This window comes from Rattus rattus, chromosome 3 (genome assembly GCF_011064425.1).
Source record: "Rattus rattus isolate New Zealand chromosome 3, Rrattus_CSIRO_v1, whole genome shotgun sequence".
Taxonomy (NCBI): Eukaryota; Metazoa; Chordata; class Mammalia; order Rodentia; family Muridae; genus Rattus; species Rattus rattus.
In genome coordinates this window covers 128,524,471-128,538,701 of record NC_046156.1, presented here as the reverse complement: position 1 = coordinate 128,538,701, position 14,231 = coordinate 128,524,471, and the positions used below count along the sequence as shown (strand labels likewise).

Sequence of the window (14,231 nt, the reverse complement as noted above, 5' to 3'; positions counted from 1 at the left end):
AAAAATATAACCTTACCTTGAATTTGAAAAAAAGAAAAGACTTAAACCCTGCAACTTAGTCTATCTGTAAATGCATGGGTTATGCTTCTGTGATATTGCACCTCTCTGATTTCAAGTATCAATATTTACCACAATCTTCAGGTTCCTTAATATCAACGTTTCCATCACTTCACACACTGAGCCAATATGTGAAAACACACACACACACACACACACACACACACACACACACACACACACACAGTTCATGGGGATGCATAAGTCACTAATGAGTATTAACTTGTTACATTGTTCATGTGTAAGAGATCTAGGATAGAAAACACTTGTATCTGGATATCCAGGTAGCTTTCTTGCTAATGGAACAAATTGTGTTTAATTTTCGAAAAGCTCTATTTTGTTTATGAGGAATGTAAGATGTGCTTTTTACAGGTGGCTGGTTCTCTTTCCTGCCGACCATTTCAGTGCGAGCGCCTGTTCTTTATTTCCTATGCACCTACCCGAGGAACAGCACAGTGAATTCAATTATAGGTTTATTGAAGTCTCTTTGTAATGCATGCAGAACACTCTTCCAGTTTTTGAGAGTTTATCTACCTGGTAAAAATCTGGGAATTCTACTTTAATTTGAGCAGTAGAATTTCTTCCCTCTGAAGCTATTAATACACACGACAATACCGGTATGAACAAGCGATGACCTGGGCTATGGGAACAGAAGCAAGCGGTCAAGTGCCAACTTGATCAGAAAGATGAATGGAAGAATAATAACTTGGCCTCAGAAACAGGGATTTGAGAACAGGCAACAAGAAAGCAACTGCATTAAGAAGCAGCCTGCCTTGAGTGGGTGAAACTCCTCACAATACCTGCAGAGGCTGTGATGGATCCATATGGTTGACCATAAGCTAAAAGGTTCCTCATCTGTCTGTGGCAGCACCTTCAAGTGGTGAGGCTTAATGGAAGAACGTTAATATATGTCTACCGTCCCGCATGGCAAAAGGAGAGAACAGATTCAGCTCCTACATCTTGTCCTCTCAGCTGACCTGGCAGGAACAGAGATGATCACACCCCTTCCCCTCACCTACACAAACAATACATATGGACAAATTAAAAATTTTAAAAAATGAAATACTACATCTTCCTTAAACCTTATTTTCACACAAAGTGAAAAGCTAAAAATGCTAGCATTATTGAAAGAAATGCTACAACTTCCTTTTCTGTTGTAAATAATTGCTTCTAATTGTGGTAATAGGGAAGTGGTGCTGAAGGTCATATCAGTATTCTGCCCTCTCCTTCCCTCTTTGATACTCAAGTTCTATGACATGATCTTCTTTGCTATTATCTGCACTCTCATCAACATAGCTCACCATAGGTGGTTTAAAGAAACCAAGAAATCATACACTGAAAGGGGCAAGATGATGTGTCAACATAAACCTTTTTACTTTTTCAGTTGATTTGTCCAGGTGATTTATCATAGTACCAGAATGATGATGGACATCGAAGGCAACCTCTAATAGGCTTGATATTTTCAGGAAAGTAGAGCCTTCCCCTTAGAGTGTAGGGAAGTTATAGGAAAGGGGAAGGAAGAGACGTAGGAATCAGAGGGACCAAGAATACCAGAGCAACTGAAGTGGCAATCACCAGTCCTGCATGGTCTGTGGTAGGTCTTCTGCATATGTTATCTTTCTTGGCTCTTTTGTGGGACTCCTAACAGTTGGAATGGTGTGTCTTTGACTCCTTCATCTGCTCTTGGGACCCTTTTCTCTTACTATCCAGCCTTGCACATGAGGGTTTGTCCCTAGTCTTACTGAATCTTGTTATTTGCTGCTTTCTGTTTATCTTTAGGAATCTTGCTCTTTTCTGAAGGAAAATGGAGAAGGAGTGGTTCTGGGGAAGAGAGAGTGAGTAGGGTAAAGGGCTGGAAGGAATGAAAGGAGGGGAAACTTCAGTCCAGATACATTGGAAATAAAAAATAAAAATAAATGTTAAAAAAGGAAAGAAAGGGGTTGGAGATTTAGCTCAGTGGTAGAGCACTTGCCTATCAAGCGCAAGACCCTGGGTTCGGTCCCCAGCTCCAAAACAAAAAGAAAAAAAAAGGAAAGAAAATAGCAGGGGAAAACAAAACAAAGGAAAGCCATGGAATGAAGGCCAGAATCTCTGTGAACCACTAAGAGGTTAGAAACTGAAAGGAACATTAAGGAAAACCGAACCCTGTTCTGGTTTTAAGGTACTCTGTGATGTGCAATAGAACTACATGTGAGTTTGGAGTTGGAGGATGTAGGGTCAGCTGGAAAACACAAGTCTAGGGAAGACATTCGCACAGCTCTGTCTTTTAAAAAAAATGAACTGGGACAATTCCAAATTAAAGCGACAGTGACAAAGGAGCAGGGCTGGAGTATTTACAGAGTAGGTAGTGCAGGGGAAGACTTGAGGGGCAGAAATGAAAGATCAGCGTGCGCCTGTAAATGAGGTGCAGTGGAAGGCAGCAGGAAGACTGCCAGGCACTTGGGCAGGAGTAGGCAGCGGTGCGGAGGGCAGAAACACAATTTAAAAGCCTAGAAAACTGCAGCACTGAGGAGCCACGCTCTTGTGCGCTTGTAACAAGAGCTGAAGCAGTCCTGGATAAAGACTAATACCTTTTTATTAAGCAACAGTAGTATCGTTTATTATACCACATTGCATAGGACAGGCAAGGAAGGGAATTTGCCATCATCTTTATGAAGTCTGAAGATCCGTGTCCCATGCTGTAGGTTTAACATTCAGCCTACAGCTGATCACTCCACCGAGAACCCATCCCTCAACATTTCATATTTCAAAATGTAATACTGCTCCGTCAGCCACAGGTACACTCTGGGGCTGGTCTAGGTAGCCTTTTCAGTGTACTTTGCATTTTACCTACTTTTTGAAAAAAAAATTCATTTTGCTTCCAATGCTTTAGCATCACTTAAAAATACTTTGGAATATTTTTCCGTCTCTAAATCTTTACCTTTTCAAAGACGTAAGAAAATCCCCAGCATCCCTTACTACAAGAGATAACATGCCCTTACTGCCCACAATGCTCTTTTGATTAAACTCATCATTGAAGCTTTGACAAATTAGATACAAAAAACACCACCACTACCACCACTATCACCACCACCACCACCACCAACCATTCTGTTGCCATGTACAAAAGAAAGACTGTAATCACAAGGAAACACGAAGGTTCAGAACTAGTAAACCTGACTGTGGTTATTATCACTGTTTCACTATTGCTGTAGTTACTACTATAAGCTAGATATCAGCATAAAATGAAGAAATGTGAAAATTCCACAAACGTCAGCCATGTTGAGTTGTAGAGATTCAATACACATCGACACAAAGAGAATGGGAGGTAGGAGCACATAGAAGTTTCTAGAATTTAAATATTGCTATTATAGAAGGGACTCAGATTATTGGCAAGCCAGTGGTGCATCCCAAGGGTCCCCTATCCACGGGACTCTTCAGATTCTGGTCTAGAATGCATTCCTCTTCATTTCACTTGCCATTTTTTCTAGAACCCATGGATAACTCAAAAGCTGAACCTGAACTAAGTGGCTACCTAGTGAATATCATTTGCTGACTTTTTGTTATTTTCATCCCTCTCATCCCATAAGGCAAACAATGTCTTGTTTACCCCCATGTAAATGTCATGCAATAGTATCAATAACTAACAGAAGCCTATACAGACCACTGTGTAGTTTGCAGTGAATAAATAAACAAACATAGTGGAAAATGTCTTATTAGAATTCTCTTAGTTTCTACATTATGTCCTTTCTAAATTATAGCATATATGGGTAGCTGACATTTTCCCTATGCTTCCTCACATATATTAAAGTTTGTTTGTAGAATAAAAATAACAGACATGTAATTTATTGTTCATAGTATCAGTTACCTAGGGTTTTTTGTTTTTGTTGTGTTTTAATTTTCCCCAGATAAACAATCTTTCTCCTCTATTGTACTCATCTGAGTAATCTATCAAAAATTGATTATCTCCTAACCTTTATTATAACCCAATTGAAACAACAGGTTTGTTACAGAAGAAATATATGGACCATCATAATTTTCTCTTGTTCTTAATTGCCTTCTAGGATTCTGCCTTTACATGTAAAATCACCAAAAGTTCTTAGCTCACTGCACTGGTTTGCACTCTATTGAATGACACTGTAGAAATCTGAGCATTTACTGCTATGCTTTTCATTTTATGGAAGTGATGAAAGAATTATACACTGAAGGTAGTTTTACATTTTCTAATAAGAGAATGTTCAGTCAATTCTGCTATTACTCCATCTTGCAAATAAAAATAGTGCAGCTCATATGATAAAGCATGTTTCTAGCATGAGGTGAGAAAAGATTCTGAGTGTATCATTTTCATTATTATGTATCTTACCTTTATATGAGATCGGTGACTCGGACATCTAATGCCTTATCCTTTTTAATGATCTTTGGCTGATAGGGCATGTAATTCTTTTCAACTGTGAATCCTTTCCAAATGTAAGCTATAACTTACTTGTGCTGTGTTTATTTGTCACAAACTATTTCAGTTTTTCAGGGTATGGATAAATAAAAAGTAAAGAAAGAATGGTATCTTGTCTTCCTCTTGTAAAACTCAGGGTCTGGTACAAAGAGTATGAATCCATGAAGAAAATCAGTTGAAGATCATTTACATGACCAAAGCACATACTTAGACATACAGTAGGAAATTATCAGTATATAAAATCACACCTGTAATTGTGCACTATGTTTACATATGTGGCCATTTTTCTTATTTTGGTTTTAGAGATAATTTGTAAGTTGAGGAAGATCTCTATGAAAAAAATAAAAAGTAAGTATTTACCCACAAAACCAAAAGCAAACAGAAAAACAAAACAGAGAGCAAGGAAAAAATTGTGAAGCTTGAAAGTTACGTGCACTTTTCTTTTTCTTTTTTTTTTTCTTTTATTTTTGAGATTAAAACCTAATTACAGCATAGGTACCCATCCTCTTGTTTCTTCCCTCTTTACCTCCAGACACTCCCAAAAGCCCTCTTTGCTCTTGTTCAAATTTTCAACCTTATTTTTACATTAACAGTTGTAACACAAATGTGTATAAGTATTTTATAAATATAGCACAGACTTAGTGAGTCGCTTTGAACTGTATCTCCTAGAATTCAAATACAAATCCTATCTGACATGTCCTCATCATCTCATCAGATATATATTGTTTTTATCCTTTTAAAGTTCAAGTATACACACACACACACACACACACACACACACACACACTAAGCTTCTGACATAGAAATTAATTTAGACACAACACAAAGTATGTAAATTACTCTTATCTACTGAATAACTTGCCTTTCCATTAATCAAACTTTTTTTTGAAGTAACAACTCTGCCTCTGCTTTTATGTCCTCATAAAAATGCATGTTGTTAAATTGAGTGGTATCAGTGGAGAATGATCACACTAAAGCAATAGTTATCTGTGACTTCTCGCTTGTAGTATTTTATCCTTACTATAGCATCAAAAATCTAGTTATTCAAATCATCAAATTTTGTTAACCAAACTGAACAGAATCAAAACATATAGTTTATTAAAATTGGTTTCCATTAAGTTAAGAAAAAATGTTTCAAACTGGCTAGCCTTTAGGCACATTATAAACTGATTTTAACTATTAATTTATTAAAAGTAGATAAAATAGTACTTCAATGTTTTCCCCACTGATGGATTACACTTCATATTTACTGCAAAGTAGAGTATTTAATTAGTTCTTTTCCCCAAATTTGTTGGTTTTCAGAAAGGTTTAAGACTCATGAACCATGGAAGCTTTACCCTTAATAGTTTAACAGGAGTCATCAATCAATCTGCCATTATCAAACTTACCGACTGCAAACTACAGGACTAATGGCTTGAGAACATGTACTCATTAGCAACAGTGGCGTGAATGTCACTAAAGTAACCAAACACTTTACCACTGAACTGAAGTCCTCCACAAGATGAAACCCACACCTGGCAGCATTATTTGTCCTAGTATCTATATCTAGATTGTCCATAAAAGAAAACATCCTAATATCATGCTGGTAAATAAACACACTAACCATCTCAATAACTTACCATTAAACACATAGATCAACATATCTTTCTACTTTAGTCTAAGAAATCCCTGTGTGTGATGGGTGGTGACTAACAACTGGCCAAAGTTCAGTGACCAGACTGTAGGCTACTTAGCCTATAAGAGAACATAGGTATCAAACAAAACCTCTCCCAAGTTGCAGAGGTCATCACAAAAGAGTGGGGCACAAAGAATGTAAGTTGGCAGGCTGGTGAATGAAGGACTCTAAGGGAACATTATCCTCTAGACGTGGTAGAATAGCTACAAATCCAAGCTCACGGAAGTCATGAGCATAAATCCTTTACAAGTTTAACCATACCAAATCCAGCATGGGAAGGAAGTTTAGCATACTATCTCACCCCACGGCATGCAGCTACTGACGACTGTTAGCTATTGGAAGATACAGTATTCCCTAATAGTGTAACCCTTGTTAGGTCAAGCACTCACCAGTGGAAAATCACACACCCAAAAATATTTCGACAACAGAAATTGGTCTTGAAGCATTAAAAACAAGAAAGAATGAGAAAGAGAGGGTAGTAAAAGGGTAGTAAGTGGGGCTGAGTTAAGAAAATTGGAGGGTGGATATGATCAAAAGTTCTTTGAATAAGTCTCAAAAATAAAAACAAATATCAAAAATTAAAAGTATTATTGGCTAGAGTCAAGAATTTCACAATTACCAGGTCCTTCTCAGACAAAGGTAACAAATCTTTTATTTACCTACGTTAAGCACGGTGGCTTTGAATTCTTCATTTCTCTTTTCACACAGAAAGTAAGACATTTATTCTAAATTTGGAGTGGTTAAAACACATTGTAATATTAAAGTCCTTTTTGTATTTTTTTCATTTTATGGGATTTAAAAATACATCATCATTTGGACAGTTACTATTTTCAAAAACAGGAATTCACTACATCTTCTAGAGCACATAATTTATTTCATCACAATTTAGAACTTATGCTCATTAAAGCACACATTTCTCCAGCTTACAAACCAAACACTTTGTATGGATTATTTTCTACTATAAAAATATAAATTAATTATTTCTCAAATAACCAAGTTAATTTTTAGTACCCATAAATTAAAATATTAAAATATAAGCAACTAATATTTACTATATCTTCATTACTAAGACCTATGAAACAGTGATTTAAGCAGTAGAAGAAACTGGATGAGGAGAAATATAGAAGCAGGGTGAAGTTAAAGCCTGGATGTATACAGTTCTATGCAGGGTCACCAGGGATGTTAAGGTGACACTGAGGCAGAGGATGGAGAGGCAGAGTCCTGCTTCCTCCATCCTGTCTGCTTTGTCAACCTCACTAGCATTTACTCTCAGCACACAGCTGTCTGTCTCAGAGGGAAAGGTCATAAGCAGTCCTGAGGGAGGGTATGTACTGCTCTGCCATGAGATGCCAGGTGAAGGTCTTAGCTAAGGAATTTATGCCAACCACTGGCCTCCTGAATATACTGATGAATTTTTCCACTCCATTCCTAACGTGTATTGGACAAAATGTTTTTCACAAAGCATGCTTTAAATCTAAAACCTTGGTCATTAAATAGTGGTATTAATTATATAACTGAAATATTACTTCAGTATTAATCAGTAAAAATCTAAAATAGATCAAGTATGGCAAAATCAAAGCAACAATTGTTTCACCTATTCCAAACTGGTTTTTCTGCCAGTCACCCCAGAGCAACATGTCTGCAATTAGCCAGTTACTCACTGACATCCCAAATTGATCCTCACATCAAAACACTGGAATCAAAAGACAGAGAAGAATCTTCTCTGATAAGAGATAAAATCTTAGTTTATACCTAATTTTTAGCATTTACCCCAAAGCCAACTTGACCAACATTCTTTTGAAACTCACACCTAAGAAAACTTGACTTACCTTGGTTTTAGATAAATATTCACCAAGGAGACTTCACATAGCTACAGTCTTCATTGCCATAGGTTATTGGACGACTGCTGTTCTGCTCTAGTGTAATACTTTTGTGAAGTTGCTGTAACAAATATGCTGGTATTTCTCTCTCTCTCTTTCATTCTCTCTCTCTCTCTTTCTCTCTCTCTTTCTCTCTCTCTCTGTGTGTGTGTGTGTGTGTGTGTGTGTGTGTGTGTGTGTGTGTCTGTCTCTCTCTGTATTATATCCTTTGAATTCATTCCCAACAGTTTTGTTTTGAAAAAAAACTGGCCCAACTCCAACTATTTTAGAAATAATATTTTAAAATGTGCATTAGACCAATGGTTCTCAACAGTCCATCTCTTATATTGTGGTGACTACCAACCATAAAATTACATTTGTTGCTGCATCTTTACTGTAATTTTCATAATGTAATGAATCATAATATAAATATTTATTTCCAATGGCCTTAGGCGACCCCTGTGAAGGGGTCAATCAACAGCCAAAGTAGAGGTCATGATCCACAGATTGAGAACTGCTTCTTTGGACCATTTCTCTAACAAAAGTAGGTTCCTTTTTATTTTAAGAGTTTAATGAAAGTGAAGGTCTGAAATATGTTATATACATATATGTAATTAGTAAATGATATATTTTTAAAGGAAAAAAAGAAAGTTTACTGAAAACCAACTTCTGGCTGAACGTGATTCCAAGGAGCAAACCAAGGACTGAACCGCAGGATTCAGAGACAAAACAGACCAAACTGAAGTAAAGTTCATCCTCCATGGCAATATGGCTGGTGGTTAAACAGTCCATGTGACTGAGTGAGTTCTTCCTTTATTTTAGCTGCTTAATTTGTGGTGCTGAAGCTCAACCATATTGTGGTTTTAAAAGACAAAGATATGACCACACATGTAGAATTTAAACCAGATCAACTTTGACATCCTTAGTAGTTCTAAAGACACCCATAAACTAGGAAATAACATTTATAAAATGAAATAGGGAGGAACAGGTAAATTTTCTATTAACTTAAACACGCAGCACATCATAGGAAATTGTGCTGGGACCACAACTTACACTCAGAAAAGGCAAATTATGGTGTGGCTACACACACCAGCTCCACCCATAACATTTCTTTTAAGTTCTCAGTGTACCAACATGTCACTGCACAGTCTACTCAATTGGAGAAATTTGGAAGTATATGACAATGATAGCCATTAAGATGGCTGAATTATTAAATACTATAAAAATATAACTACTATAAAACATTGAAGTACTGAAAGGCTTCAGATGAAAATGTTCTATAATAATAAAATGACTATGAAAATTAGGGAAAATTGCGAACTACTTTTTCTTTCTCTCTAATTAGCAGGGTTTTCAGTGGTGAGAAGTACTTCCTAACCACCTAAAATAATTCTACTTGAACAAGGCATAACCAGGCACTCTGGTCAGCAAGATGCCCCTAAACAGCAGGCTGCAGAAATATATCTGCTTTTATTGATTAAGGATATTCATGACATCATCCACCCAACTCTATTACACTGTCAAAATGTCTACTGAAGACAGAGAAAGTAACAAGCTCTTATTCTCCCCATGGCAAAAAATATATGTATGACGTTAAAAATGATATGAAATAGTATATAATTCAAGATTAAATCAAGAGTATAATATCCATTTATCTAAATACCCAGTGACTTTGAGACTTGAAACTGTGATAAAAGTTTTTGAACAATTAAATTAAAAAACACAATCTATAGGGAATATGCTGTATTTTTAAACAAGTTACATTAAAATACCACAGATAATTTTGACTATAACTACTATCTTTTATTTATCACTGTCAACAGTCTCACTGCACATTGATAGAACAGCAGGTTATCTTTAAAAAAAGCTGACTAGTAAATAAAACGGATGTTTTACTGAGTATATGTTTTCTATATTTCTTTTTAAAACTAAAGATCTCAATTTTGCCTCTATCTTCTTTCTGAAAACACTGTCTGTGACTGAGATAAACTGACTGTCACCTTAAAAAAATAGATGTATTCTTTCTAAAATAAATCACTCACTTAAAAATTGTACTCAGAGACACTATTCTTAATTATTTATGGGGCCACAGGAAAAGATAAAAGAGAGGAAACGCTTCCAAGACAACAGTAACATGACTTCCCTAAGTTAGTCCATCCAGGGTTCTAGACAGAAGTGTAAACTTGCATCTAAAAGAGCACAGCGCCATACGAAAGAAAAGCCGCAGTAAACATCTGTTCATGGACTTGGTTTCTGAAGGCCTTTGCCATTAGCTTCCATACTTAATGTGTTGTCATCCACAACGTACAAGGTACATCCCATCAGTCAAAGCTATCAACGATCAGTGCCTTCATTACCTTTTGGTTTCAAGATTAAAAATTTCCCAAGTTGCCTTTACTCAATGTGTGAACACTTAGAGAACTTATTGAAGCTTTCAAAAGCCAGGTTCAAAAATAAAAAGTATCAGGAAGCATAGAAGAAAGTAGCACATACTTTGCCATGAATGTGAAAGGAGTAGGAGATAGCTTACCAAGTACCCCAAGCCGATAGTTGACTGTGATGACGATCACATTACCGTAGCTTGCCAACACACTCCCATCATATAGATTTCCAGTACCTTCCATGTAAGAGCCACCATGGATGTACACCATCACTGGTTTGGGACCCCCACTGTCCCGAATATCTGCAAAACAAATGATTGGCAATTATTGTTATCCTCAACAACATGCATGATGAAACACAGTACAGTACTTTTTTTTTTTCATTTTAAGGACAGGAGGGCATGATTTTAATGTCTTTAAATTGCCGTTTTTCTTAAAGTGTTTCTTAAGCAATTCCTATTGAGAGCTATTTATGAAAAGAACAACAGGCACCCATTGTTTTCTGTATAAACTTTAGTTTTGAAGAGATGGACATGCGATTCACAAACTATTCGGTAAGGACAGTGATTCATTTCTATCTGGAGTCCAGTCATCAATCCCTCCTCTATTACTGTGAAGCTTTGTATCGAATACAACATGATTGCATTAAGTCATCTGTGCATAATCAGACCACTATTCTTTTCAGAGTTTAATCTTCCTGCTTCAGTTCTGTCAAATGACTGTTGAGACAGTAAAACATGTGCACCTAAGCACCTGTGGGAGACACACTTAGAGGATGTCATGGAATTGCTGAACCTAGAGAAGCACAGCATTCACCCATCCAACCCAAACTTAGTTTTTAGAAGAAAAAATAAAAACAAAGTTTATTTGCACTACTTCCTGTAGGTAATGGGCTCCTCTCAGTCCTTTGTGCCATGCTTTTTAATCATGTAGGTGTGCGATGATCAAGCTAAGGTCAAGTACCCAGTGGCAAAATCTAGAGACATCGCTGTGATTTTCTCCCAGCCTGACTTTCAGTATTTTGCTAACATTCACTGACCACGACTATGAGATTTTTCAACAAGAATGTAGAAATAACAAAAACAAACAGCAAAGCAACCAATGTGATTTCAATCAAGTTTAAAAACATAGTAATTTCTGCTGAAATGGCTAACCTGTATTTTGATTCAGTCACAAACGTTGACCGTATCAAAAGATGACTGTAAATAAAACAATGCTGTTTGATAGCAAGTTTTATACCTGTATGCTCATAAGCAGCTGTGTACCAAGTCTATTACATTTAACACTAGTTTGAAAGTGTTATTTGAAAATATAGTTTAATTTTTTACTTTAGAGTATTTTAATCAAACTAAACTGTCCCCCAGTTAAGACATCCGCTTCCACTGGAGACATAAGATACAGATCACAGGGAGAATTTGGGGTGATTTAGAGACTGTTTTGCCCTTTTCTTTTTAGAAGGAAATGACCAACTTAAATGTCCCATTTCTTTTTACCATAATAGAGTAATTTCTTTGAATGAGAACTCATTTTTAGATCAGAAAGAATAGTCTTTCTTGTTTATTCAGACCTGAAGTAGAGAAAAGTGGTTAATGGCACAGTATAGAGACTTTATGCTTGTTTGTTTGTTTGTTGGTTTGTTTGTTTTTAAGGTCATCGATTTTCAGGCAAGAGTTGTATTTATTTATTTATTTATTTTTAATTTCTTTAACTTTATAATTGATATTTAGTTTAGCATACAATTAATGGGGTTCATTATGATATCCACTAGGTTTGTTCTGAGCTGTCCCTTTAAGAAAGATCAGTTTGAAATGAGCCACTGCCTATGTGTATGTACACATTCTTGCCCCCCTCCTGGAGATATGAATGTGCTGGATCTGAGTAAGAACATTTCTACATTGTAATCACCTGCTAGGCATAGTCATCACATTTATCTTCTGAAATTGACTGGCAAAAGTACTGCCCCTCTTAAATGTTAATTATTTTATTTTATTTTATTTTATTTTATTTTATGTTTCTGGGTATTTTTCCTGCATGTATACCTGTATGCCTCGTACTGAGCTGCCAAAGACAGTTGTGAGTTGCCATGTGGGCTCCATGAGGCGAACCCACTGCTCTAGAACAGCCAGTGCTCTTCACCACCGAGCCAACACACCAGCCTGTGTGCTCTCTTATAAGAAGATTCAGGGGCTTGTGGAGTTGTCAGGTTAAAAAAGGAGGAACAATTCCTTTCTGGAATTGTTCAACTATACGCCCGTAATATCTGCTTGCTACAAAATTTTAGCTTCTATTCTTCTTGTATGGTTGGCATGGAAGAAGCAATAATAAATTATTAAACTGAAGTCATTAGCCAAACTGTTCGCAGCAGACACTGTACTCTGCTAATTGTATGCTTGGAGGTAGCACAGAGGGAGGCTGTTTCAGAATTCTCCTTTAATTAAAATTACATAGAATTACAAAGCACCCACTGTGAACAGTAATGAAGTCTTGGTACAGCCATTCTGTTCACCTGGAAGACAATGCAGGCACACATTGAGAAGACTCGCCCAGCCCCTTGCAGCGACCCACCTGAGCAGTGTCGCCAGTGCAAACGGAAGTTAGTCAGCAGAAGTTAGGGCTTGTACCCAAGCCAGTCTCTTTCTTTTTCCTTGAAATTTATACTTGAAGGAATCACAGGTATTAGGGGCAGTTCGAATTTCCAAATCAGTTTTTTCAAACGTTACAAAGTTTGGTCTTGCCTAAGAAGTTAGAATATTAAGCTCTTCCTTGCTGTAAATGTATTTCTTTTTCTTTCGAAATTACACTGAACTTGAATAATAAAATGTGTGTTGATTCCTAAGATAAAGTATAATTATGAAAATTAATTTAGTGTATGAAAACCTTTAGAATACATTGGAATCTTCTATTATAACCAGAATTCTTGATTAGTTGCATTTTTTTAACTGAATGGCATATTTTTACTTGTTTGTTCAATCCCTATGTCTTTTTGTTGTTAATGAAACATATAAATATCTATTTTGTTTTTAAAAACAAAACAAAATATTGATAAATGGAATTGACAAATCAGATATTGTAACATGCATTAATATCTGCTCGTGCTCTTTAATAATCACATTTTCTGTTTTTCTATTTTATGATCAGCTGGTGTATTAAATGATATTCACTACTTAATAATGAATATTTTAGAGCCACAGTGTTTTTGAAACCTTATTTTTTAATTCCCTATATATTAGTTAAAGTATATCAACTTTGTTCTTTACCTACAATATTTGGGGTTCATTAATAGCCATTTCAGTCTTTACTAAAGTGGACACTTCATGAGTTCTTAAAATACTAGTTTAGTTCCAGTCAAACAGAAAATTTTCACAAGCATATTTATAATTCTGTCATTTTCTTTAGTTCTTGTTAAACACAAGGAGCTTGAGAGGAAAGGAATGGTGAAGGAAACCTTTGTCAATGATTATTTTCCTCTAAAATATAAATAAGAACACTAAGGATTTTCCAGGCTAATTAAATATTAGATTTGGAAAATGAACCCTTACTCTTAGTAAGCCTCCTACTTACAACTAATATTTTAGACTAAAGTAGAAAGTCTCAAGGAGGTAGATCATTTTTTAGGAGAGTGTGTCTAGGTCCCAGCATCACAGCTCCTCTCAATGGTCCCACTGAATAATTGCACATAATTCCTTAAATATGTACATTGGTTTCTTTTTAAGGGGTCACAGACTGGTTAATTGCCCATATTTTAGAAGTTTTGGAGATTTAATAGCTTTTAACTTGTGAATCATTGCCTTAATTAAGTTTTTTGTCTGATACACATAAAGAGACGCTTG

At 36.1% G+C, this 14,231-nt stretch overlaps 1 protein-coding gene across 14 annotated transcripts in view; it reads right to left on the bottom strand.

The window, feature by feature from the left end:
• Nlgn1 (neuroligin 1) overlaps positions 1-14,231 on the bottom strand; it is an 858,670-nt gene that overhangs the window by 440,350 nt on the left and 404,089 nt on the right. For all 14 annotated transcript variants that reach the window (XM_032898593.1, XM_032898591.1, XM_032898590.1 and 11 more), the window contains one exon: positions 10,551-10,703. In XM_032898593.1, coding sequence (XP_032754484.1) covers positions 10,551-10,703 — 153 coding nt within the window. The remainder of the gene's footprint in view (positions 1-10,550; positions 10,704-14,231) is intronic.